The sequence below is a fragment of the Phaethon aethereus genome, assembly GCF_964289735.1.
Source record: "Phaethon aethereus genome assembly, chromosome: 2".
Taxonomy (NCBI): domain Eukaryota; kingdom Metazoa; phylum Chordata; class Aves; order Phaethontiformes; family Phaethontidae; genus Phaethon; species Phaethon aethereus.
This window is the reverse complement of record NC_138582.1, coordinates 153,159,987-153,185,864: the sequence shown is the minus strand read 5'-3', so window position 1 is coordinate 153,185,864 and position 25,878 is coordinate 153,159,987. Positions and strand designations below refer to the sequence as shown.

Here is a 25,878-nt window from a genome sequence, read left to right as displayed (position 1 = left end):
TCAGGAGCTGCTGCCCCTTTTCTTCTCAAGAGCTTTCATTAGGTCAGACATGAAATCTGCTTGCCTGCCTCCATCCTCAGTTGGAAGTGGCCCAGCTGACCGTGGCTCTCCAGGTTGTCCTGTGTTTTCTAGCCTTTTTGAAGGAAGTGGCAAAGGTTTCTTCATCAGAGGTGGTGGCTTACTGGAGACAGGTGGAGGCGGAGGGGGTAATGGCAGGTCTCCATTACCACTGCTGGAAGCTGGTGGTGGTGGAGGCACAAAATCAGGAGGAGGTTCACAGAAATCAGATGGTGGTGGTGGAAAATCAATCTTCAATGTAGGTGGCGGTGCTGGAAAGCTGTCTGGATCTGTTAGGAAAATGCCGCTGTCTCGTTTGACTTTGGAAGGTAGAATTGGTGAAACAGAAATAGCAGATGACCGTCTTTCAGGTGGAGGAGGAGGCTGCAGTGAGTTCCTCTTACTCTGGTATTTCTGTGGCCTCATCACTGACTGTGCCAGGCCAGGCGCACTGATGTTATTTGGCTTAGCCTTTAATAAGCAGAAGAAATAAAAAGACAAGACACAGTCAGTGCATGTGCAAACTAATGCCACTGCCCAAGAACTGTGAAAAGATGTGAAAATATATGAGAAGAGTGCAGTAGACAGACAGTGACATGGAGTAGAGTACATTTTGCCTGATGAGCGCAAACAGTATTTTGTTTTGTTTCTGGAGCTGCCCACAGAGCTTTGACAATGGAAACCCCCATGTTGACAATATTCATACTGCTTCTTTGAGTGCTGTCCTCAGAAAATGAGTGCTTTTAAAATTTCAAAGGACTGCAGTTAGTAAGACATATGAAGATACTTTTTCTATGTTCCACCCTGCTGTTCATTCCCTGAGAACATGAAGACTTGAAAAAAACCCCCAAAAATCTGTGCTGTGTTTTTACATCCAAAAATACTGAACAAGATTTGAGAACATAAAAAGCAGATGTAGTTTTGGCTCTTGTCCCCATTGTATGTCCATTTCCCATTCTAGCTGTGACTGCTGGATAAAGCTAAAATACTGAAGTCACCGATCTCTGCCAAAATCATTAGACACAACAGCAGTGAACCAGGAAGAAGGTGGAAAGGTTTGGGAATTTAAAGTTTATGTGTCTGGATTCACTGTCCCCAGTACTCTGCAGCACGGTGTGACATGCTCTCACCCGCAGGGTAGTGCACTGGGCCTGCTCTGTGCAGGAAGGAGAGCACTGCAAGGCACTGTGAAGAGAGGCACTTGGGAAAGACGTCACGATTCTGTGTGGTGCACAGCAAGGGAAAGATACTCCACTGGTGATCGGGCAAGAGCCACTCATAGGCCTGGGGAAGGGTATCTTCGGCAGATATCTTGCTGGGCAAGGGATGTGCACACACTGCCTCTAGTTTTGAATCAATAGTGCAACAAACAGGTCCTTGAAGCCACTAAGTTCTAGCCATGTTTGCAAGGTCACAAGATGTTCAAACCCTCTGACAATTTTTTTGAAGGAAAAATGAATCAAAGCATCCATCATACAAGTTAAGAAAAATAAAATTTAGGATAGCAGTTCATTATGGAGATGTTTATTTTGACAAAATTTTAGGTGGCTCTTCTTTTAAATTGTGTTTACTAGTCAACACTTTGAAGATAAATAAAGCCCATTTGGTGATATCTGAATATAATTTGCTCTTTTTTTTTTTTTTCAGATAGCAACTGGTAGCTGTTGACAGTTACTACCCATACATGCTATCTATTCTTGTAAACCTGTGGAGAAGTCTGCTCTCCTGAACACCAAGCTTTGTAACACATTCATTTCTAGTTATGCAAATTTATCAGTTCAGATCCAGCTAGCTTAGTGCTCTAACTGGAGCACGCTGCACCCTGAAAGACTGCAGCTTGATCCTTCGGTCCCGGGCTTGTAGAAGCTGTGAGACAAAGAAGGCAACATGTTGGCTTCTGCTAGAAGTGCCCTGCAACCCTGCAGTCAGCAGTACTAATTCTGGCATTAGCTAAGTATAACATGCATGCCTTCTCTTCCTCTTCCTCACTCTCCTTGCCTACAAAGATGGAAGTAAACGAGACATAGGAGGAGGGAACCACTGGCTGAGTTCTGAGAACATGATCTATTCCAGAGGAAGTGAGGTTCAGAACAGAGAAACATCTTTTTAAAGGAGGAACTCAAAGACAGAAACAAGAAGTGTAGGACACATAATGCAGGTGACAGAAAAATCCTAGGAATTTCATTTCTCTTGTCCTATGCACTTTATGCATGATGGAGAGATTGAATAATGAACTGCAACAAATGCAGGGGTTTCTTCTATAGGATGTTTTTGAAGTCCTCACACTGTACCCTACTGATACTTTTATAGCCAGTGATGGTGCAAGTAGACAAAATTTGGAGCTTAACCAAGGAATGCATTTAGAGCCTAATGACAACATGTAATGTTTTCCCTTACTTCTTCACACATTCTCCTTTCCTATAGACTCATCTTCAGCTGTGCACAGTGTTCCCTGCTCAAAACACTACTGTATTCTTTGTGTTACTATCCGTTTTCTGGCAGAGACAGAAAACAGCACTGAGCTTCTGGCAGCACAGGCTCCTTGACACTGTCCCAGCAGGCACATTCCTATTCCCGCTATATGAACTCACAGCTATTTGTTCTGAAGAATGAAAGTGGCGGATGGCTGTGCCTTCACCTCCCACCAGTGGCTCCTTGCTTCTGCGCAACAGGCACGCTGTTTGCAGTGTGTAAAGTATGAGGAGGGGCAGCAAGGAACCAGCCACTTGGTGCAGGAGCCAAATCCTTGTCCTAACAGTACACTGGCATTTTGAGGGGGGAAGACAGTGGGTGAAGGAAAACAAACTTGGAAGTACTGGTTCACAGGTGACATTTAACTAGTGCACTGCCAGTAACCGCTGACCTGTGCCTCTGATGTATCCACTTTCTTCTGAGTCCCTGGAAATTCTGCACTGGAATGACGAACAATTTGGGGAATCTGTCCATTTGACTGAACAGCACCTGTGACAAGGAGAGGAGAGAGAGGGAAGAGAGTGTTACACTTCTGTGATATTAACCAGATCAGGGAATAGCAAACTAAGAAAAAGGCTATAAAAATGTCTTTACAGCTTCTACCAGGGAACCACTCATTACAGGTTTTTTACACATAATTCAGTAAAATCCACAAGGATGTCTGTTTTCTACTTCAGGCTTATTTTATGACTTTTCATATTCAGTTCATTACCTAAGGAAAAATAAACAAGATACCTCACATTAAAACTAATACCTGTCCACAAGTCTCTCTGGTTGTAGCTGACAATCCTATAGGAAGTGCAAGTGGCAGAATTATGAAGATATATGACAGAAATTATCAGAGTGTGTAAAGGTGTTGACAAATTAAGAGCTTGTTCTTCTGGCTATTGTAAACGTTGATTACAGAAGGAGACCATTAAGGCTGACACAGGAATAGAGAAGGGGAGCTGGCTTTGGAACGGAAGCTAAGCAGAAATCAAACTAGCATAGCTAAACCAACCCCCTGGCCTTCCATTGTTTAAATACCTGCCTTTCACAACAGCACTTTAAAGTTTGTGATGTGCTGTAGTATTACTACATATCCAGTTTTTATTGCATTTTTTTTCCCCCTTTACTTTAGGCTAAAGATGGAAAGCACCATAGTTTCATATCAGTAAGAGTCATGAGAGCTGAAGATTTGAAGTCCTACAGAGGTGCTGATCCATTTTCTTTAGTAAATGATCTCACTGCTCTGAAACTTCCCCCTCATCTGGAATCATGGAAGACTTGTGAACCTCAGATTAGTGAAGATCTGCTAGCTGGCTAAGTTAAACCTCTGCAAAACGTCTGCCCACCTTTACTGTGTGTGTAAGGGATATGCATAAATAACCCAATACTGTCAAATGGAGTAAGTGACTGTGAGACCAAAGGACAAATTTGTGTTTAATATGAAAAAATCCCCAGCCCCTGTATAGCCTGATGAGGATTAAATAAACTCTCCAGTTTAGTCTAGGATTTTTGGAAGCTGTAAATGTCAAAGTAGTAGACAGTGTTTGGTGCCTAGATACATACATTTGCAAACCTTAATGACTGCCTTAGCTCTACTATAATTTACAGTTCTGACATCCAGCAAAGTTCCACTCATGTACATCTTGGATGCTGGTGAACCCTTAGCTGTCTACAATGTAAGTCTAAGCACAATGATGGTTTTAATCTTAACATGTACTTTTCTGATTAGCAAAGAGGTTCCATGAATATGATAAGAAATAGAACAAATTATTTTTATTGCCATGCTTGCACATCACATGATTGACAGAGAACTCTGCAGTGTACTGAATTAAGATTCAGATGGTCTGAAGTCCTTGTCTTTTATGCCTGTGCCTGCATGTCATTCAGCATATTTAATCCAAAGTACCATTTTGATCATTCAAACTACAGGCTGTGTTTGGTGAAAGACTAACATGGAAGTCAATAAAGAGATAAATACAATATTGCGGCTGTAAGTGCTCAGTGGAAAGAGCTGTAAATCCCTGGGTTCTGTGGCCTTGCCCTCAAGTGGAGCAAGTTACTGTCTCTCCTCACTTCATCTGCTGTCCATAGCAGAGCAGGAGTTTGGCCTTCACACTCCTCAAAGATGTTGCTGCCCTCAGTTATGCTGAGATTTAACTAAATGAATGAGACCAGAGAGAGATCCACTCTATATGGTGCAAGGTATAGTGTTCTACTTGGCAAATGTGATATACCAGAAAGTTGGGACATGGCTAAATAGTAATCTGTTTCTTCTTCTGTTAATGGATTCCATAAACTATGCCAGACTTGAACGCAACATTTGGTATATCAACTTCTGCCACATACCTGCACATATGCTATACACAAAGTCAGTCAGCTAAAGGACTCCCAGTCAATTCAATATTTGAGTTCATGCATTCTATTATCAAGATTTATTTTTAGTTTAAATGTTATAGTATTCTTTGCAAGTCAATTTCTCCAAAATTTTATGCGGAATTAATATTTGTTTTAAGCAAAAAGTAGTCCAAATATAATGCAAAATATAGATGCACAAAATATATAATGCAAAATATTGAGCCTTGTAGTGATACGGAACATCTGGTTAAAGCAACATCCTTCGTCTTTCAAACATAATGATATTGTGCTGGCACACAACATACACTAGTTTTTTAGTGTCCAAAGACACACATGAGGCAGAGATGCAAACAGCGTATTTTGCCAAAGATGTGCCTGGCACTTGGGATACTTCAGAACCACGGACCATACAGTTTGGCGTATACATGAACACACAAACGCTGGCTTCAGCAGCATGACCAGGCTACATGAGATGCAAGGACAGAAGTTCCACCTGCCTTCCTGAGCATTGCTTTTGGCTGCCACTGAAGTTAGAGTACAGGCCCCTGCTAAGCTCACACAGGACTGTAGTTTTCTATCGCAGATTTTAGCCTATACCGAAAACAGACCATATAAATGGCTATACAGCCATGTGAAAACAGAACAGAAGAAAACAAGCTTTGTTCCTTTTCCAAAACATGAGCCAACAATGGCTCATAGTCAGGCAGTTCAGGTTATAGTATTATAGTTGGGCCCCAGGTTTTACACAGGGCAGTAATGATAACTGTAAGACAGCAAGGATTACAGTGACTTGCCTCAGTTAGAACGCTAATGATCCTTCAGAGATATTTCCATAGAGACAAAATACATGACTAAAATCTTTCCAGGCTACTTAACCATGTAATGGGATCCATTAGTTAAGATTAATAGTATATTTTATGATCACATGCAGTGTTTCTGGATTCTAGTCATGAGCTGATGTTATACAGATGTGTAATATACTTTATAAGGTCTTGATCCTGCCCATATCCAGTACAGACTGCAGCACCAGTGTGGCGCCTCACTGGCCAGCCAGCCTTCTACTGCCATCAACACCAGATCACAAAATGCTCCACGACTGTCCCATCCACCCTTGCTAAAGTACCCCCATGCACAACCATCAAAAAAATCCCCTGATCTCAAAACAGTCTGTTACTGGGTCTCCGTACTCTAAATGTGCATTTATTACCATGATTTGACTCCAAGGAATAGCAGAAAGACCACCCTCTTCTCACATATACTCAGAAAAGGCAAACTAAAGCCTTGGAAAGGTGTTTGGAGGATTTTGAGTTGTGTACATGAGAAGTCAGAATATTAACTGCCAACACTGATTTTGACTTTGTCTTATGACAATAAGTACTTGGCCAGCATGTCCTTCCCAATAAATAAAGCATATCTTAAGCATGTAAACTAAAAATATTCATGCAAGTTACAGCTAGTATCATGCACTGTTCTACCTGTACAATGATAAAATAGGCAACAGCGATATGATGAAGCTACTGGAAGAGTAAAGTTAGAGAATAACCCAATCCTCTCTTCCTCTGCATCTTTCTCCTAATACCTACATTGTTATCACACATATGAGTGAAAGGCTAGGAAAGAGTGGCTCAACCAATAATAATCTCTTTCTGAAATGATCATTCTCAGAATAATTCTCATTCTCCGAGACCCCACCTGGAGTACTGCATCCAGCTCTGGAGCCCTCAGCACAGGAAAGACATGGACCTGTTGGAGCGGGTCCAGAGGAGGGCCACAAAAATGATCGGAGGGATGGAACACCTCTCCAATGAGGACAGGCTGAGAGAGTTGGGGTTGTTCAGCCTGGAGAAGAGAAGGCTCTGGGGAGACCTTGTTGCAGCCTTCCAGTACTTCAAGGGGACTTTTGAGAAAGATGGGGACACTTTAGCAGGGCCTGTTGCGATAGGACAAGGGGTAATGGTTTTAAACTAAAGGAGGGTAGATTTAGACTAGATCTAAGGAAGAAATTTTTCACCACAAGGGTGGTGAAGCACTGGCACAGGCTGCCCAGAGAGGTGGTAGATGCCCCATCCTTGGAAACATTCCAGGTCAGGTTGGACAGGGTTCTGAGCAACCTGATCTAGTTGAAGATGTCCCTGGACATTGCAGCGGTGTTGGATTAGATGACCTTTAAAGGTCCCTTCCAACTCAAACTATTCTATGACTCCATGAATATCCCACTCATCCCTTTTATTCATTGGAGGAAAAGCTCCAATACAGACAGTGTAGAGATGGGCAAACAGAAAACTTCAAGACATGGACTATCAGCCCGTAAAATGTAGAGGGAGGATAAAGGATTTATATTGAGATGCCAACAGAAAAATACCTTATTAAATTATGCAGATTTAAACTGAGTTTTGGTAGGCTGTCTTTGATTCTTCAAGTTCTAAATCAAAGTGAGAGCTCTGCTCCTAGCTTAGTTATAGATCAGAGCTACACTGGGCTGTCTAGAACAAGTTATTATCTTGATGAATCCACAGGATAGTTTTCTGAACAAAGACTATGTGCAACACTGATGATGACAGAATAGGGAAATAAATGTGATTTTAACTGCTGTGACAGCATCAGTACCTGCTGATAAGGATCCTGCAGGGGCACCTGGTTCCACTGTCCCTTGATTCGCCCACCGAGAGGACAAGCCAGCTTTCTTCACTGCACATTTGTAATTATCATAAAGCATCTTGCCATACTGCAAAACAATTGAAACAATACAGTAAGCATGATGTTGAGCTTGAAATAAGCCAAGCATTCATTTTGCTCTTGGACAATTTTTCTGACCCTGTTCCTTCCTACCCAGTTTTGTTAAAAAGTAGCTTTCTACAAGTGCTGTGCCTATTTCTGTATAGGGCCAGGTGCAAAGCATCTCTGTAATAGCACAATAAAACATGAATCCCTATGACCAAACAGAGTCCTTCTGATATCATCCTCACATTTTATGTTCGTTTCAGTATCTGTAAACATCTTGAAACTTTGCTTTAAAACCAACTGTTCTCAATAAATATCTTTTCCCAATGCTTTCCAAGTATTGCATTTTCAGACTGGAAACTTGCGACACTGAATCCTGGGCTCTAGAGCAAAACAGCTCTGTCAGTGTAAGACATGCAATAATTTGATGTTCACCTCACACCTTTGTTGGATGTCACCCTGCAGCAGAACCGGCAGAAAAGAACATATACCTAACAGGAGCGGGTCTGCATGGCCAGATACAGCCAGTATACTGGGCTATGTATAAAACCATCTCCCTTAATATTTTGTGCAAACCAAAATGGTCTGTGAATTTGGATCTTTTTGAAAAGGGTGAGGCAGACAATTTGGACAGAACTGTCTGAAAAATTTAACAGCTGGACTGACCAGACCTTGCACATCTTTAGCCACAGCATACTATTATTGTGACAGATAACTGGAGTGAGTTTTACAGATACAGAATTTACCCTCACGTTAATGAGAAAAACACACTGATAACTAGGGTACAGGAACACTAAGCACATCCATCCTGGTCATGTCCTTCTGCTCTTTCTTTCTAGAGTAAAATTAGCATGAATGTCCATTCTTGTCACAGTATTTCCAGTTGAGGTGATGACAGTCAGTAACCTGAGGAAGACAGGATTTTACAGAAAACATATTTACCTAAATTTATTTTTAATCTCACCTTGGCAATTCTTATTCCTGTCACCCACTGAAGCAGGGTTGCTTGATCATCACAGCATAAGTACTTGATATACTGGGATTCCTTTTGAATCTGCGGGTGCTGAAAGATATTGATTCACAAAGTAAGAAACACAGAAATCAAGTCTCTATACAAAAGTGAGAAGGCACTGCACAGTGACCTCAGTGAGAACGCTGCCTATAGGCAATGTGTCAACTTGAAGATGATTTGCAAAAAAAAAAGAAGCAAAAACAGAGTATAAGAAAATATAAAAAAGATGGTGATTATGAACTATACATGAGTTGCCACTGGCAGCATTTGCTCAAAACAATTTTAACGCATTGTAATATGAATTCAAGAGCTGCAGAAAGCTAATCATGATCTAGAGTTCAATGAAGTCTACAAATGCCACGGTTCAAGGTCTAAGACTCAATGTATAAACACTGGAAGGAAGCCTGTTTCTCATTGTGGTTTGTCATCTGTAAGGCATCCAGACTGAACGCTGAACATGATTAGTTTTCAAAGAGTATATTAGATTTGTTTAAGCATAAACTCTCAGCTGAAACAGATTTTTCCTTCTAACTGTCTGCCTTTCTTCAGGCCCAGCTCTAGCTTTCTTCCTATACATTTTTATTTTGCTTTACTCTTGCTGTTGTTTGCCAACAGTTTTGTAATACTGCCATATGGTCTAGATAGAGGATCATTCAAAATGCAATGCCATCAGAAGTAATCTTTTTTGTTTGCTTGCACCAGAAACCTTTACAATTTTTAAACCTTTTTTTTGTTCTTTTGGACACAATTTAGGATCTCTTCCCCTTACTGATCAATGTATTAGTGGTATGTGGTGATGTAGCATTGCAACTCAAAGATCACCAAAATGCCAGGCTGTCTACTTGCCTGAGAGTGAACATCCTCTCTAAGGCTCTGCAGGAATTTGATTCCCCCTGCTACAGCAGAGAAGGCTGTAAGTCTTTAGTAGCTTGAATGGAATAATATACTGCCATCTCTTGATACACAAGGAAAAGAATGAAAGCAAAGGAAAAGGCTCCATTATCCCTCATTTATGTGTTAATTTCTATTTGTGTTGCTATAAATTATAGGTGCACAGTTAGTAAAATCTTGTGAATGCACAAAAGAACAGCTAAATATGCTCCAAGGGTTCATTGTTGTCAAACCACTCTCTTTTTGGCCTGGGTAGTTGAAAGTTCAAAGCATACCTCCATCAAACAGCAAGGACCCTAGTTTCACACATACGGTTAAGCCCTCAAAACAGAGCAGTGCTGGATGTGGTGAACTCAGCAGGATCCCTTGCAGCACAGAGTGCTGTGAGCAGCCCGCCAGCCCAGGGCTGATGTAGGCGACAGATGTCTCCTCGCAGACGCCTGCTGGTGGCTGGGGCATCCCTGGCGCAGAGGCCAAACCCTGGCCACAGCTGGGTGATCCAGGGGTTCAAAAGCAGAGCTGAACACAGAGGTCTTTGTCCTCAGCCACGTGTCTCTGCTCCCCATCATTGCAATTAAAAAAAAAAAAAAAAAAAAGGAAGGAACTGGTCTGGGTTAAATATAATCCATTTCATCACGCTGTAGTTTTGGTTTTTTTTTTTTTGAACCCTGAAGTACACGGCACGGCCTCACATACGGCATGGGGATAAGGGGCACTGTGGCTTGGGGAAGAGAATGAGTAGCAAGGGATGGATGAGAGGATGGGACCGCGCAAGCCAGTATTGCTGCCAAAGCCCTGTATCATCAAATTACAGAGCGAGAGTGAACACACCAGGGAGATAACTGTGAGAAAGAACAAAACCAAAGGGGTATTACTCTTGGGGGGTCTCACAATGACAGATGTGTCCCAAGCCAGTGCTGTGGGTGACTGTGTTACAGCTCCCTGCATGTTTGAACTCAGCTGCTCACACAGGTCATACTGTTCGTTATTTTCCTGCAAACACACAGCTGGCCATCTCCCCTCGGTGACGAATATGCAAAGTCTGCTTCAGCCCTCTGGAAGGGCCCATGGCTACCTTATTCTATTACTTTGCTCTTGGGCACTCCCAAGGTGAGAGCTAGGGACATGTCACATTGCAAGCCCAGAGATGCCAGCTCACTGTCACCATGTGCCTTAACTGCAGAGCAGGTTCCAGGGACCTGTGCCTCACCCACCTGGTACACTCACCATCCCTTCACACAGTTCAGTGTACAGGGCTGTGTCTTGCTGCTGTACACCTATGCCATATATCAAACAGAGGCAGTAACCAAGGCCCCTGGACAGCCTTCTCCAGCTCCCCAGCGTCTGCCTGTCCCTGTCTCCAGCAGCCTCAGCCAGCCTGAATGCTGCTCAGAGAGGACTCTGCTACTGCAATACGTGTCCAGGACACAGTGCCTGACAATGCTTATTTCCTTCCACTATTTCTCCATTATGTGACCAAACACAGTGAAAACGATTCATGAATTCAGTCTGAATGGTATCTTTAAAAGGGAACTGTAAGCAGGCACTTCTGTGTGTGGCAGAGTACATCCCATAGACCCGGGTTACATTATCACCAACAGAGCCAAAAGAACCAGGAGGTTCTGCAACTCTGGGTAAATTAAATTCTTCAAGCACTTTTCAAACAGCAACTAGCAATTTTGCTCCAGTGTGTAAGGTCCTACTGAACCCAGCAGATGGCACCCAACACTTTTAAAAATGAAAAAAGCAGGTTGGGTTTTTTTTTCCTCCTTTTTCATAACAACAAAGTCCAATGGGTCTACGCATTTCCCCTCATTTTCAAACATCACACCTACCAACAGTTTTTTATTACAAGGAAACAAAAAAAGATTTCTGTAATTTAACAGAAAATTCATGCAAGCATCTCGAAGAAAGTGCACATTGGATAAACAAGGCAGAGGAGGACACGGCATAGAGCAAGCTAGGTAATGGTGCTGCACATAGACACAGTTCTGCCATGTGGATCTGCTGCTGGGGAGCTCAGAGGGGCTGATGCAAACCTCTCCTCTGGGGCACCCTACAGAAATACCAGTTTCACAAGAACACCCATACTGTGTCAGATCAAAGTTCCCTGATCCCAGTATCTGGACTTTGACAGTAGCCACAAATGGATACTGAGGGAAGAGAAAGAACAAGACAAGCATATATCATACTTTCTTCTCTGTACCCTCCCTGTCTGCAACCATTTTCAGGTCTGGGTATTTTCTGAGCTGGATGGGTTTTCTGCATATTTAGGTTCTTCAGTGGACTTCTTCTCCAAGTACTTCTTCAGCTTTCTGTGGAGCCCAGAGAGAGTTCGGGCATCCACATCTTTTAGCAACAATTTTCAAAGATCTGCTACACTCTCTAGGAAGAGCCATCTCTTTTTGCTCTGAAACCGACTGCTGCTAGCTTTTGAACATTACTTTGTGTAATGTTCCTGTTTTGGAAGAGTCACTGAATGGCTGACCCCCTATCCACACCTCTCCATGCCACTCCTGAGCCTAGAGATCTGCATCATATTCCTGGCAAGTTGGCTCTTTTCCAGCCTACAGGCTTCTAAGTCTCTGCAGTCATTCTTCAAGCCATTCTTCAAAGCCATTCCTTACCTTTGCTTATCCTTGTTGCTCCTCCTTGATCCTTTTCCAAGTTTATCATATCCTCTTTGAGATAAGAGGGCCAGAACTGCACAGGTGAGGGGAAACCATGTACTTCTGCCATGGTATGGCAACTTTCACTGTTTTATCATCTGTGCCTTTCCTAATCATTCCTAATGCTTGATTCACATATCTGACCACCATTAAGCACTGAAACAAAGCTTTCACCAAGTTATATACCATACCAACATCTTGCTCCTGAATGGTACAGGTCAACTCAAAGTTAGCAATTTCACAAGTGAAGTTCTGACTGCTTTTGTCCCTATGCACATTACTGTGTGTATGCCTAGACTGCATGTTATTTATGATTTTATTGTCCAGAACCTCAGCCTCACAGTGGCCTTCCAAAATTCTTCACCCTGCCGTCTCCTCAATGATCCGAACAACATTGTATCATCAGCAAGCTTCCTTACCTCAGTGCTTACCCTGTCTGAGTATTCTGAGACTGGGGGTTCTCACCACCCTGAGAAGTTGAGAGGGAACTGTCAGTGAACAAGGCTAGAGTGTCCCGTGCCAGACAACATGGGAGTTATTTACTGCCTATTGTCTACCTTGTCTTTTACTAGCTATTGTCTCCACTGGGCAATCCATCTTAACTACTGACATTCACCAGTGGTGCCTATTCCAAATTACCCCAGTTCCTTGATTAAATTACTCCAATCAGCAACCAAGATGAAATGCAGAGTCACGAGTATATTCTGTCAATTAGGGACCAAACTAGCAAGTTGATGAACACTTAGCTCTCATAAGCAAGGATAAACACCTCGAAGCTGTGCAGGCAGTCTGTATCTTCGCTTCATAACAGCTAAGAGTATATTGCCTCTCACTTTCCAAGTAGCAGCACTGGCTATCTTTTTATGTGTAACTTTACCAATGACACATAAAACATAACTTTGTACTGGACCCATAGCCCACTGAGGTTGACTGGAAATACCCCCATTACCTTTCCTGGGCTTTGTGTTAGGTCTAAGGAGGACTGTTCCATGCTGCCAGTACAGAGGCTGCCTACTGCAGCTGTGTGCAAGGCCAGACCACAGGACTGAACACCAGCAGCACTAAGCTTAATACTAAAGGTTTATACCTGTCAAAGATTATTAGAAAGTAGCTCAGACGGAGGCATTTGGCTTCCTGTGGTTTTTAGATGCATGAAGCATACGTAGGAAGGTGTACAGTTTCAGCCAAGACCTGTCACACCCCACACCAGCAGCTTGCTCACTTGGGAAGAACTGTACCATAGTGAAATTACATTAGCAGTACAAATGCTGGAATTCTCTGCTGTCAGCACTGACCTTTACAAGCTCAACCCTCCACTGAAAACTTCATGTGCAAAATCTATTAGATAATACATTAAAATGCTGACTCAGGATAATCAATTCAGAGAAGAAGCTGGACAGCTGAAACTCCCTAGAGAATGATGACTTGGTGTGAAGATCCATGTGAACCAATTTCCTCCTTTCACAGCTCCTGTATCTCAGGATAGTTGTTTAGTACAGCTCACAGACATAAGGAGCTGTAGTCACTATGCAAGTCTGTTTTTGCTAAACTAGATTCATAGTCCCTGTAACAATCTCTCTGTGAGACTAACAGAGGTCATAACAATATCAACCATGACAGTGATGTGAGAAATACTGTATTTTTAGGCAAAGTAATACTAACCTCAGTATGCCACAACTTACACGTCTCACACAGAGAGAGATAAATTATTTTGTTACATGGTGTGTACTGTGTCCTGAAAAGGTCATTAAAATCATCTGACAGCAAAGTGAAAACATCTCTTCTGGAAATGTTTATCACCTTTGCCTCTGAAACATGCAGCACCAAAATGAATTATGAAATACAACTGTTTAAAAAGCAACCAACCCAGCAGTCATAGATTGAATGAAAAGTGGTAATATGCAAGTAGAAAGGGACTCCAGAATTTTTCTCACAGAAAAAAACGGAATAGTGCTTCAAAATAATAGAGTATTAAAATGCAACATAATTTGACTACAGTGAAGTTTTTTCTCTGTCAATGTCAAAACTCTTAATAATGATGAATTAGTTGCATCATTGGGCCTGTTTTTTGGAAATGTTGGATACCTGTCCAGTTAGGCCTAAGCACCTCAAACATCAGGCTACCAAAGGATGTGCCGTGTTCCACCTGGAAAAGCACTGAAAAGGTTTAGGAACAGAATCTAGTGTTCTCTGACCCACTGTCTCACTGTCTGTCACTCTGACTCACTGTCTCCTCTACAAGTATCAGCTGTCTGGAGATAAAGAAAGCAGAAGCACTTGAATATAAAGAGCTTATTTTCTGGAGCGGTTTAAAAAAATATTTGTGCACAGATTACATTTTCAGATATAAATTAAACTCTTTGCCTAAGGAAAAAGAGATAGAACACATTGAAAACCTGAAAAAATGGGAACTGAACAATGTGGTTTCTATGGTTTGTGCCAAAACAAATGACTAAAGGCCATGTGTGCAAGAAATTAGAGATTATCCCAATAAAATGTTCTTTTGCTTTGCCTTCTTCCAACACTGAAGATGAAAAGTAAACTGAAGTTATTCAGGCATCTCATTGGATTCCTTGCCCCAAAATATATGGATCATTGCTCAGTCTCCGAGGCAGAAACAACAGCCAGAAGCATAAAGAGTGACTAACTTTGGATCAAAAGCTTTGGCTTTAGGCCAAATTTTCACAAAATGGTCAATGTTTTTGGATACCTTATCTTCTACTGATGAGTTTGTGCTATGTTGAGCTAGCTTCTCCGAAAAGCTGACACTCTTCGGCTCCCATGACTGCAAGCAGAATTAATACTCAGCACCTTTCAAAAATTGCACTGAAGTGGTTCAAATTTGCCATCTACTGTTAAACATGGTCAAATTCTGATGCTGGGGACTCCTTGCATTGAGATGACCACGCTTAACTGATCTTTTGAAGACATCTGTGAACTATACAGATAAAACAGTAACTGTCCTATTATAAGGAAATTATCCTTTTGACCTACATTTCTCTAATGACTGAGACAAAATTTTTAGGTCATTAAAAATACATGTAATAGTTTGTAATCAAAGAGGATGGATTTATGCAGCAAATAATATTTTCCAAAGCTATTACATTCCATTTCTCACTGTCCATTCTCCATCCTTATTCTCCCCACTGTGTATACATTAATCTTGCAAAATGGTGTGCAGGTACTATGACTGTAATCCCACATATCTGAAAGTGTTCTGTAATAAAGAGTATTTCTGCTTTTACTTTTTCAGTTTATCTAGCAACGAATTTTACTTGGAAATAATTATCTGAAGCATTCATGCTAAACACAACAATTTTCAAGTTTTCACATAAAGAAACAGAAAATCTCCTGTTTTCTATCCTTGTTTCCTGCACTAGCTATTTGTTCTACATCTTTTTCCTACCATTTTCTATCTCAAACACTGCTAATTCTCACCTTCTACCTTCTTAACTGTCATTGTGTTGACTGCATTATGCACATGACTCAGTCTCTGACGGAGCATACTGGGCGTGAGGGAGGAGGGAATCAGGAGCGGAGTGACGGAATACTCAATTACCTGCTAGAATAATGCCACTGTTGCAAACAGAAGCTATTCTTCTTGAAAATTTACTTCCAAAATTCTTTGGATCCTTAGAAATTAAAAAAAAAAAAGTCATAGTTTCCAAATGACACCAGGAAAACTTAGTTGTTTAGACTGTGCAGGAAAATGTACCCAGCTGTGGAAATAGAGGATGATTTGCCTTTGTCTCAGTTTATACCCAGGAAACCAATTTTTTTCATCCTAGATTAATTCAGCATTATGCACCATTACCTCCAGATTACTCAAGCACAACTAGCACCAATAAACTATAATTAAATCCACTCTTTGTCACAGGCACATCGGACTGACTAAACCAGCAAATTTGCATACAGATTACCTTGCTATTTGTCTGCTTTTAAAGATTTTTCAACATGGTATGACAAAACCAGCTCCTGGACTAGCGTGCATGCGCACACAGACACCCTTAGTGCACAAAATAAACATTACGTTCACAATTTCTGCTCAGTGCAATGGATGCTGTCGCTAGCCTGATGAACAGAGCCCTTCCTTCATGGTGGAACCTCTTGGTTTTGAGGGCTTTCAGCTTCAGAATATGAAATAAATCACAAAAGGTCTCATCCATTTCCACAGCATTTCCCATGTAACGTGGTGAAAGAGGAGATCTGCAGGGAATCTATGCATAAAAATTCACATTTGTAAATGCAAAGGCTACCGTGAGGAACCAAACCACTCCAACTTACACACTTGCTGTGTGCGATGTGTGAAATTATTTTTTCTGTGAAGGAGAGAGGTTTTTGTTTCCTCCTCTCTTCTCTCCCAGGAGTGGCCAGCACTCTCCGCAGGGTGGCGGCGAGAGCCATGCTGCTACCCTCTCCTGCCTCCTCTGCCTGGAACAGAGGGAGAGATGCGACCTTGGCAGATGCAGGTTTGAGTGAGGGTCTTCTTTCCCACTTGGCTGCACTCTCCTTTCCTCTTTTCTGCCTGTGGAGGTCTCTATTAAGAAAAGACTCACTTTACCTGTTGTCAAAGTGAAGGATGGGATCTTTAAATCTTTGTAAGCATTACATTTAAGCTGAGTAGAAAATAGGAAGAATCTGCATGTTTAAAGGAGCACATGCCCCAAAAGTATTTATTTTATTCAGAGGCTCTATTTTTAATATGTTGCAGGTTCTTCATGTTGTTTTTTAAATGTGGGATTATCATTTGAGGGAGGAAGGCTTGTTTAGCAGTGGTATAGAACAATTCAATTTAGGAAGGTTATAGCTCAGCACAGACCAACTAATTACTGGGAAGTAAAGCAGTTCTTCAAGCTTTATAGTTGCCTCAAAGCCCAAGGATTCCTGAAAACCAACTCCATCTGAGCCTCTGTGCCAGGCTGCGCTCACATCCTCAGGACCCAGCCACATCGATTCTGGTTTGCTGCACAGGGACAGCTAAAGGTGACCCTGCTCTCTGACACCAACCCGCCAGCTGTGCTCTTTTCGGTTGGTCCCAGCTGGGCTTTCTACTGCCTGAGAGAAGCTGATATGAGGAAGCAACTGCTTTGTTCAGTTACTGCAGTTGTCTCCTGAATCATACTGAAAGGAAACTCCTGAATAAGCTCACAAAAGTGCTCTCTCTTTTGCTGGTAGACACTGTGATGAGCTTTTCAGTTGTTTCTGGCACACCACCCTTTTCCCCACCCTTTTCCCCACTATCTCCTCAGTGTCTTGATGGTTAACAAATAAGCAAAAACCACCCCATTTTTGTTCAGAACTACGATATACGCAATGGGGTGCTGATGAAATGTGAAGAAATGATAGGCAAGGAGCACTCACAACACATGGTGCTTCTCTAGCTGTAAGAGGAACATCTTACAGTATGGATCTGCAGACAAGAACATGTATATCTGAGATAGTTTAAAATAGCTAGTCTAGCAGCACCTCCAACATCACAGGCTGCAAAACCTACCCCAGCTTCCGGCTATGTATCAAAGCAACTGCCCATGATGTGCATGATCTTGTTATTGCTACACTAACACCAATACCCAAGCCAGCATCAGATAAGTAACCCAGGTATGACCACTGAAATTGAAATTAAATATCTAGATTAAAAAAGAAACAGGACAGAGGGAGCTGTCAGCTCCTAGTGACTGGATACATGTCAGCTGGGATAGGCACTAGGACCAAAGGCTCACTGTCTCTGCCATCCCCTCACTTGACTGTAGTCTAAGAAAAGAAACTGGAAAAAAAGCCCACATCCCATTTAGAGAGATCAAGGTGAAGCAACATTCAAAGAAATGTCATAAAGACTTTGAGACAAAAGCCCATGTAGTTCAGGGCTCAGACAACCTGAGAAATCTCATTGTTCTAGCTAAAACCAAGTCACCAGGGTTGTGATTAACATTAGTTATAAAGTTCCTCTTTCCCGTAAGTTCCTGGTGATGCCTGGCACATAGATGCAAAATGGCAGGGATGCTCTGCTTGTTCTTACAGTATCTTGAGGGCTCTTCCTTCCATTAAGATAGATCATAAAGATGACCAAGGTTGGGGAGAAGCAAAAAGAAATATTTTATCTTTTCTCCCTGCTAATATGAAACAGGACCTTTGAAGGCAGGTACAAACGTTACTGGTTTTAGCCTAGTTATTTATTTAGAAGGCTCATCATTCAAATGAGGACTGGAGGAAAAGAAGGGTTGCTTCCTTCAAGCATGAAGTATTAAACTCCAAATTAGCCCACGTCACACTATTTGCTGCCATTTGAATGAACAAAGGGCATTTTCCTTGTTCTTGAAGTAAGGATGCCAATTAACTTAACCAGTCAGAAATAAATACAGTATCTTTTCAACCCAATGCTCAAAGCTGTGAAATTATGTCTGGTTCTGAATTCAGCAGGATTTTCCATCTAACACAGAAGCAAGATACTGCTGAAGCTGCTAAGTCCTTGCATTTCTCCTGCACTACAAAGAACAAGCTGGTCTCTTGCCTCTGAGCTGGGCAGTTTCTTTCCTTAAGTTTGAAACACAGCAGAGCAAGTAATTTGGCAGATGACTGCTCACTGTTTTGACACAGCAGTTCCTAAGGAGGTCATCAGAAAGCAACAATTCTTTAAAAAAATATAGTGGTTTGCTATTATTCAAAAACTTTCCAAGTGGTGTTACAGCTTGCTGGACCTAATAGGGGCTGCAGACTAACCTATTTTCCAAAATGTGAAAATCTCCTTTGATTTACAGCCATCCTAAATGAACAGCTAGCATGGGCTATGGCTGCTACTCTTCAATTACTTTCCCCCATTTACTTTAAAGACAGATAATCTCCTGCAGCCAACACAAACAAGTAACTGGAAGAGAACCTCTGCAGAGCTCACTGTCCCAAGGCACACACAGGGGAATGGAAGAGCTGTGAAGACACAGCAGTGCAGCCTTGGCTGTGGAGAAATTTCCATCTGGCTTGGACTGAGATGGGCATCCAAATTCCTTCAAAATTACGAGGTTACCAGTATGATAAGGACAAATGTTTACCTGTTAAATCTATTGCCTTTTGCTCACTGCACCTGTCTGCAGAAGTAGTAATTTCATCTTGAGGACTTTATTCTCAAAATATGTCAGGATGAGAAATATCTCAAGGATGATGGTTTGTTTTCCTTTGACATCTCAGGACAAGTGTCTCCCAGCAAGGGAGATATTTTCTTCTGGAAGACTTCCATATAAAAACAGACAGGAACAAAATGTGACTACGTGTAATGTATGTTTCTGTCCACATGCTGTTGTGTCACCAAGCATCCAATCAGAAAGACCAACATTTAACTTTGCTCTTTCCCTCAGCCCACAAATCTCAAGATGCATTACATTCTCAGCTCCAACCTCCAAAAGTAAGAGAAGGATACAACAGAACACATCTCAGCTGCATGCCTTCAAAAAGGTAGATATAGAATTCAAATTAACGTACATAAATTATAATATAATATTATTATAATAATAAATATGAAAGCCTCCATTGCATCACCCTCAGAAAGCCACCCTAAGTGGGTGGCTTCCACTTTTGAAACAACAGAAGATCTGAAGATATCAATACTTGTCCATACTTCCTGACCAACTCCAGCCACTGCAAGAGAGACCTGTTAAAAGAAGCCAAGTCTGAAACTGAGCCAGTCAGAAATCTACCAAATGCTGATTTGTGGGAATTAAAATGAAGAACAATTACTGTAACATAATCTATTCATCACTAAGTAGTGTTGCTCAGATATAATGATCTTATCAATACGATGTTTATTCTAGTATACCGCAAACACATTTTAGAAGCATCAGAGCAAACAGTTTTGCTAAGTAGGTTTCATACATTTATAAGCCTATTACACAAAAAGCTTTCCTGTAGTGAATTTTGATCTTATTCTTCACATTTCACATTGAGGGTACAGTGCTAACATCACACATCCAATAAAGCAAGTATTTTAGTCGAGTCGTGACTTTTTTTTGGTTTAAGTTCTTATTTATAGCATACCTCTTTTAACAAAAGATGGCAATGAGTCTGGAAAGTTTTCCTAATCATTGTGAACAGTTAAACGCATTGCTACATACACTGCAAAAATCATGCTTTTATTTTCCTCTGGACAGAATGTGAATAACTGTTATTAAATGAGTCAGATACTTCTTTGACCAGTCATCTGTTTAGAAAATAAGTTTCTCCTTATTTTTTAAATCAGCTACCCTTTTCCTTTTTTTTTCATTAGAAGTTGTATTTTTCAGAAATAATGCTTACTTGGTAACTTCAGAAGGCTCACCCCTGTTTTACAAAAAAGGATAAAGTGTTTTTTGCAGAGCATTTTGCAGAAAACCATAGTATTAAAATTGCTCATCTGTGTTAATTAGATACATCTGCTTCAGAAAATAAGTCCAGGTCTATAAAGCACTTCTGCTTGGCCATGTGTAAATTAGGTTAGCAGACATTTTGAAACTAAATTATTTTTTGAATAAAAAAAATGCTGTAAGTGTGCAGCTACAGCCAGAAATGTGGTATTGTAAGTGACCTCTAATGTGAATGTTTCCTGTATTTTTTTTCTGAGATGGCAAGATTCTAATATCTTGTTTGGACTGCAGGCCTTTAAATAGAGAAGCAGCAACAGGATTATCTTCTGTCTTGTACACAGTAATCCCACTGTATTCTAAAATCTGTATTAATGACAAATAGCAAGCAAGACCTAATTACTGCAACCTCAAAGCTTCATTTCTGCTATCTCAACTATGTGAAAAGCATGAGCTGCTTTTCCTTTCCTGAGAGGAATGTAGAATTCCCAGCCTAACTGCAGTGCTATTACCTGGAGAGGCAGCAATGTGATACTACAACAGCAAGCACTTATTTTCATGAATGGGTGAACAGTATTTTTTGCCCTCCTGCCACAAATAGTTGTGCCATAGAATGTGCAACAGAGATGTCTAATCCTGCAAGATTTTGCATCTCAGTTCAACAAACCACTCAACAGGTAGGACTATGTTGCAAATAAAAAGTAAACATGCTTTTTAGTATATAGTCCACAGTGCTCATAACGTCAACATTAGGGACTGCCAGTCTTCTCATCATACATCCGCCTTGTGTGCCACGTTTGTCTAGATGTGTCCAGTCACCTGAACAGTCAGTCACTGAATGCATATTCAGACTTGTTTTGAAGACAACTTTATAGATGCATTGTAGACATATATCATAGGATTACCAGTCCTTAAAACTAATATTCTAAAGGTATGTTGCTGATCAACAATGAAGTGAAGAAGAAAACAGACATAATTTTGCAGGAGGTACTCTTTCACATTAGGGTCCCCGGAACTTCAAACTTAAACATGCTTACATATAAAAGAAACAGTTTATGACATTCGGTGAACTTATTTTTCTCGTACATTACCTTTAAGACAAAGCAGTGATCTGTAGGTGCCTTATATTTCACTTTGTGTTGAGAACCATAATAAACATTCATATTCTCGAATTGAATGAAGCATGCCAGATCCCGTGATGTCTACAAATGAAAACCAAGCACGTCATTGTTAGAACAAATTGAATTTTGATGTGAAACTCATTAACAGGATAACAGGACTTTTTCCATTCCATGAATGCCAATGCTTTTTATTTTTTTAACTGTCATGAAACTGACTGAAGAAAGATGAAGAAAGATGAATGAATGTGCATTCTTAAACTAACAATTGGAAAAGGGTCAGTACATAGTAGGAATATTATATAACACAGTGCAGCATGTTGCTGTTGTTCTGGTTTTGCTGTATTTTATTGCTGTGTGGAGATTTTGGCTTATGGCTAATAAGACCAAACAGAACACCATAGTAAGAAATAACTTTGGTAAAACAGATATAGGCCTTGCAACCACACCCTTGTAATTCTGAGTGGAGAAAGAAGGTTTAGTGTTCTAAATTCCTTTGGGAGCTTGTTTTTCTTTGGTATATGCAACAAACAAACTCTCATCAGGAAATAAGTACACATTTTATCTGTTTTGCTTTTCATTTTCTCAAATTTCCTGGCATCATTCCTTTTCTGTTTATCATAACATGTGCTTTTTCACAATATGTTGATAAAGTAACAAGTTTTCGGTTGCTGGCACACTTCTCACTGCAGAATTCTGCATACAAAGCGTAACTTTTATGCAAGGGACAAAGGCGCTTATTGCTAGTATTTCTGCAATGTTAAGATGACAAAGCAACACAATTAATAGAAACAAATTTTAAAATTGTATTGGCAATTCCGATGTTTTGTTTTGTGATGTTTTGTGACCCTGTCCATTAACAGCATGTTTTTGAATGGGTTGTAAGTAGAGTAATGCTGAAGAAAAAAATTAAGACAGCAGTGCTGACTGGTGCCTGGTCTGTTAACAAAAAACCCCCAAACAACAAAAACCACCAAGACATATGTGTAAAATTATCTGAATATGTCCCTGTATATTCACGTCACATGTTTGCAATGTATTTTACAGTCAACATGAAGTGCCACAGGTATGCCCAGACTTCTTTGCTTTTTTATAACAAGTGACATCATGATTACATGATGAATTTTAAAACAGCTGCAGCAGCTGAAGATACTATTGTCTGCCGACTGTTTATTTCTTCAATGAAAGACCACTCTACCCACAACTGGATGACTGCAGCAAGATGCATATGCACTCTTCATACCACCCTGACATGGGATGAACTCTCATTATTTAAGGGGTTTGACTGAAGAGCTCCACTGAATTCTGCTGCAGTGCTTTAAGATATTTTGCACCCTCACTGCACCCTGCTCATCTACCCGACATTAGTGTCTCCACAAAAGATGTGTATAAGAGACTCAGCTGTTCCAATACAGAGTCCAGTAACTAACTTAAATCACCATTAAGCACAAATTTGAGCTAAGAGACTTGACTTTCTGTGGCATGGCTGAGGCACAGACATATGCATCCTTTTGCTGAAGGCTGCTACAGAAGCAGAAGCAAATAGTTGATTGTCGCATCATTTTAAAGAGCTGTGACTATTTCCTAAAGAACTAGATTCAAGGTCCTCAATCCCTGTGAGTTGCTGAGTTGGTAATATTGTGAGTTTGAAGCACTCACACGGTTCCTTAAAATGGCTGAGCTATAGGCAGGGTGGTACACAGGTTGTAATGACTAATAGGCAATACAGCGTTAAACTAAAACACCTGTTACAGGGTGACTGCATGGCTCCCTCCTGGGCCTGTGTTTTCAGTCTATCACCTGAAAAAAGAAAGCATTTTCCTCATCTGCACTATGATGGAAACTCACTGAAATGGGTATCACTGGATGATGAAAAAGAGCTGGGTAACTCTAAGTATATGCCTGCCCTGCTTTGGCACTGTGCTACTGGCCATAGCTGGAGGGAGGCTACCAGAAAATGTCCAAGATGGACTTTTAATTTGACTATCCTTATACTCTTTCGACCTTAAGTGCCTTCCAAATAGCATTCTAGTTCCTAATTGATGCTGTGTGTGTGCAACATGATTTGCGGACTGAGAGCTGTTATCTCAGGGTCTGGTAAAGTGAAAGCAGCAAGGTAACCTAGGTCTGTGTTTCACTGAGATTTGGTTATAAACACAGGTAACTGGAGCAGCAGCATGGCATTCCTTTACAAGCTATCTTTTTTTTTTTTTTCCTTTGTAATTTAGTCAGGGAATAGCAGAACAGTTAAGTTTCACAGCACAAATCATAACAGTAAGGCTCCATCAGCAGCACCAGAATTTTCAAATATGAAGCATTAGTGGAGCTGTTAAGTGGTAATAGAAGTGGGTTTCAGAATACAAAAAAAAACCAACAAATACCACTAGTCCCAGAAGCCACCTTTCTACCTCATCACTGCAGAAATGAGAAGCCAGCTGCCCTTATGTGCAACATGTCCAGGACCCCTTTGCTTCTCCAGTACTGGCAATTCAGACTCTTTAAATATTTTGCAGTACTAAATGTCAGCGCATTTGATTCAGTCAGGTGGATGTCTCACTTCTTTCTACACAAAGAGCAGTCTTAAAAAGCCTTAAAAGGCACGATGCATTTTCTAGGTAAAGATGACTGTAGGAAAAAAGGTATAGCATATCTGCATGCTAGCTACTGGTGCAGAAAGTCAGTATTAAATAAAGTAAAATTCCACCTTTTCTGTGATAAGAAATCAGTTTACTTGAAAACTTTTAAAATATTCTTCCACAAGGAACCCATATAACTGTGAAGCATTTTGGCAGTGTAACACCAGCTGAAGAATGCTGTGCTGTTTTCTTTTCCCCTACTGACTTCTGGAGGAGTGCTATTTCATTAATGCTTTTATCTATCCATAGAAATCAAAAGGAGAGAAACGTGACAGGATTCAGTGACTACATTCTAATATTTGCACAAGTGGTGTAGTCAAAGTTAAACCAAAAAAGCCCAACCCTCTCAGATGCACCAGAGAGTGCTCTTAAAATGTCACCTGGGGAGTTCTTCACTTTCACCTCCATGAATTGTTTTATTGATAAAAGGATTATTTGGCTTCCTGACCTTGGTTTTTCCTTTGGGTACATAATAAATTCCAGAAGCTCGTAGAAGAAAATAACGCCTCTTCCAGGACTTTTTTCCATCTTCTTTTAAATAAAGGGCCCCTTCAAGCTCTGGCACAATGACAGATGTCCCACAGAAGCTTTCCTGTGCAACAAGAAAAATAATACACAAAATAAATTGATTTAAGCACAACCCTATTAAGAAACATCAGAAAAATGCTCCCTTCAAAAATAAAGACATCTCCTGTGACAGTGAACATATGAACATGGGGAATGCAGTTACCAGGGAGATGAATACCTTAGACAGACAGAGGAAACTTTTCCAAGCTAATGTGCTAACTTGGCTGTGCAAGTTGGGTGCTCACACTGGAAAAAAGGCTCGCAAAACCTCCATTCTCTAAAGGATCAAGCAAAAACCTACAAAAAGTTTTAACTAGACATAGATGTGCTCCATGAAGGCAATAAAACAGAATGGTTGGTACTGCTGCTGTTGGTTTTTCTCTATTGCTGTATCTACAGATTCTGTAGAGACATACTTCTGTAGAAGGAATCTTTAGAGACTGCTTGGAGCTCTAAAAACAGCTAAAGAAAATCCTCCTCAATCTCTATTTTCACTTTGAAATACATGCTAGCATTTACAAGACTGTTTAAACAAATATACTTCATTGTTTGCTTGAAGGACCTACTGTTGGGTAATTTTTAATGCCAGCACACTTATCACTTAATGTTTTCATTTAGAATTTACCAGGACTTCAGCTGGTTGACATTTGGTGCCTTCATGAGATGCACTAATTTTGAAATGGGAATCCTCAGTCACCTGAGAAAAGCACTTCCTTTGTGAACTTTTACCAAAGTCAAAATGCTTGCCAGGATAACTGTGATAATCTTTTCTTTCGTACCTTTTCACGGAGCTCTGGATTCTTCTCTCTCAAACATACAACTGAAGCAAAACTTCAGCAGGAAAGGCAAGAGGCTAAACAGACTTTCTGGAAAAGTGCAAAGGTTCTTTTTCTGTCGCAGAAGAGCTAATAATTTGAGGTATAAGAAGTACATCTACTTCTAACCCAAGAGATAATTGTTTGCTACTGATCAACCTTACGAATAATATAGTCGCAAGGGCTGGCTGAAGGGTGTGGCACAGCTGTTTCTTTTATTCATATTTGTGTAACATTCCTTTTATTGTTATCA

The 25,878-nt window shown here is 40.7% G+C and overlaps 1 protein-coding gene across 1 annotated transcript in view; it reads right to left on the bottom strand.

Annotated features, from left to right (window-relative positions):
* The window catches only part of APBB1IP (amyloid beta precursor protein binding family B member 1 interacting protein), a gene marked incomplete at both ends in the record, with an annotated part of 53,581 nt that continues 27,703 nt past the window's right edge, over positions 1–25,878 (bottom strand). The window contains 6 exons of the mRNA XM_082015548.1: positions 1–522; positions 2,921–3,018; positions 7,480–7,597; positions 8,558–8,656; positions 21,581–21,691; positions 24,692–24,835. Coding sequence (XP_081871674.1) covers positions 1–522; positions 2,921–3,018; positions 7,480–7,597; positions 8,558–8,656; positions 21,581–21,691; positions 24,692–24,835 — 1,092 coding nt within the window. The remainder of the gene's footprint in view (positions 523–2,920; positions 3,019–7,479; positions 7,598–8,557; positions 8,657–21,580; positions 21,692–24,691; positions 24,836–25,878) is intronic.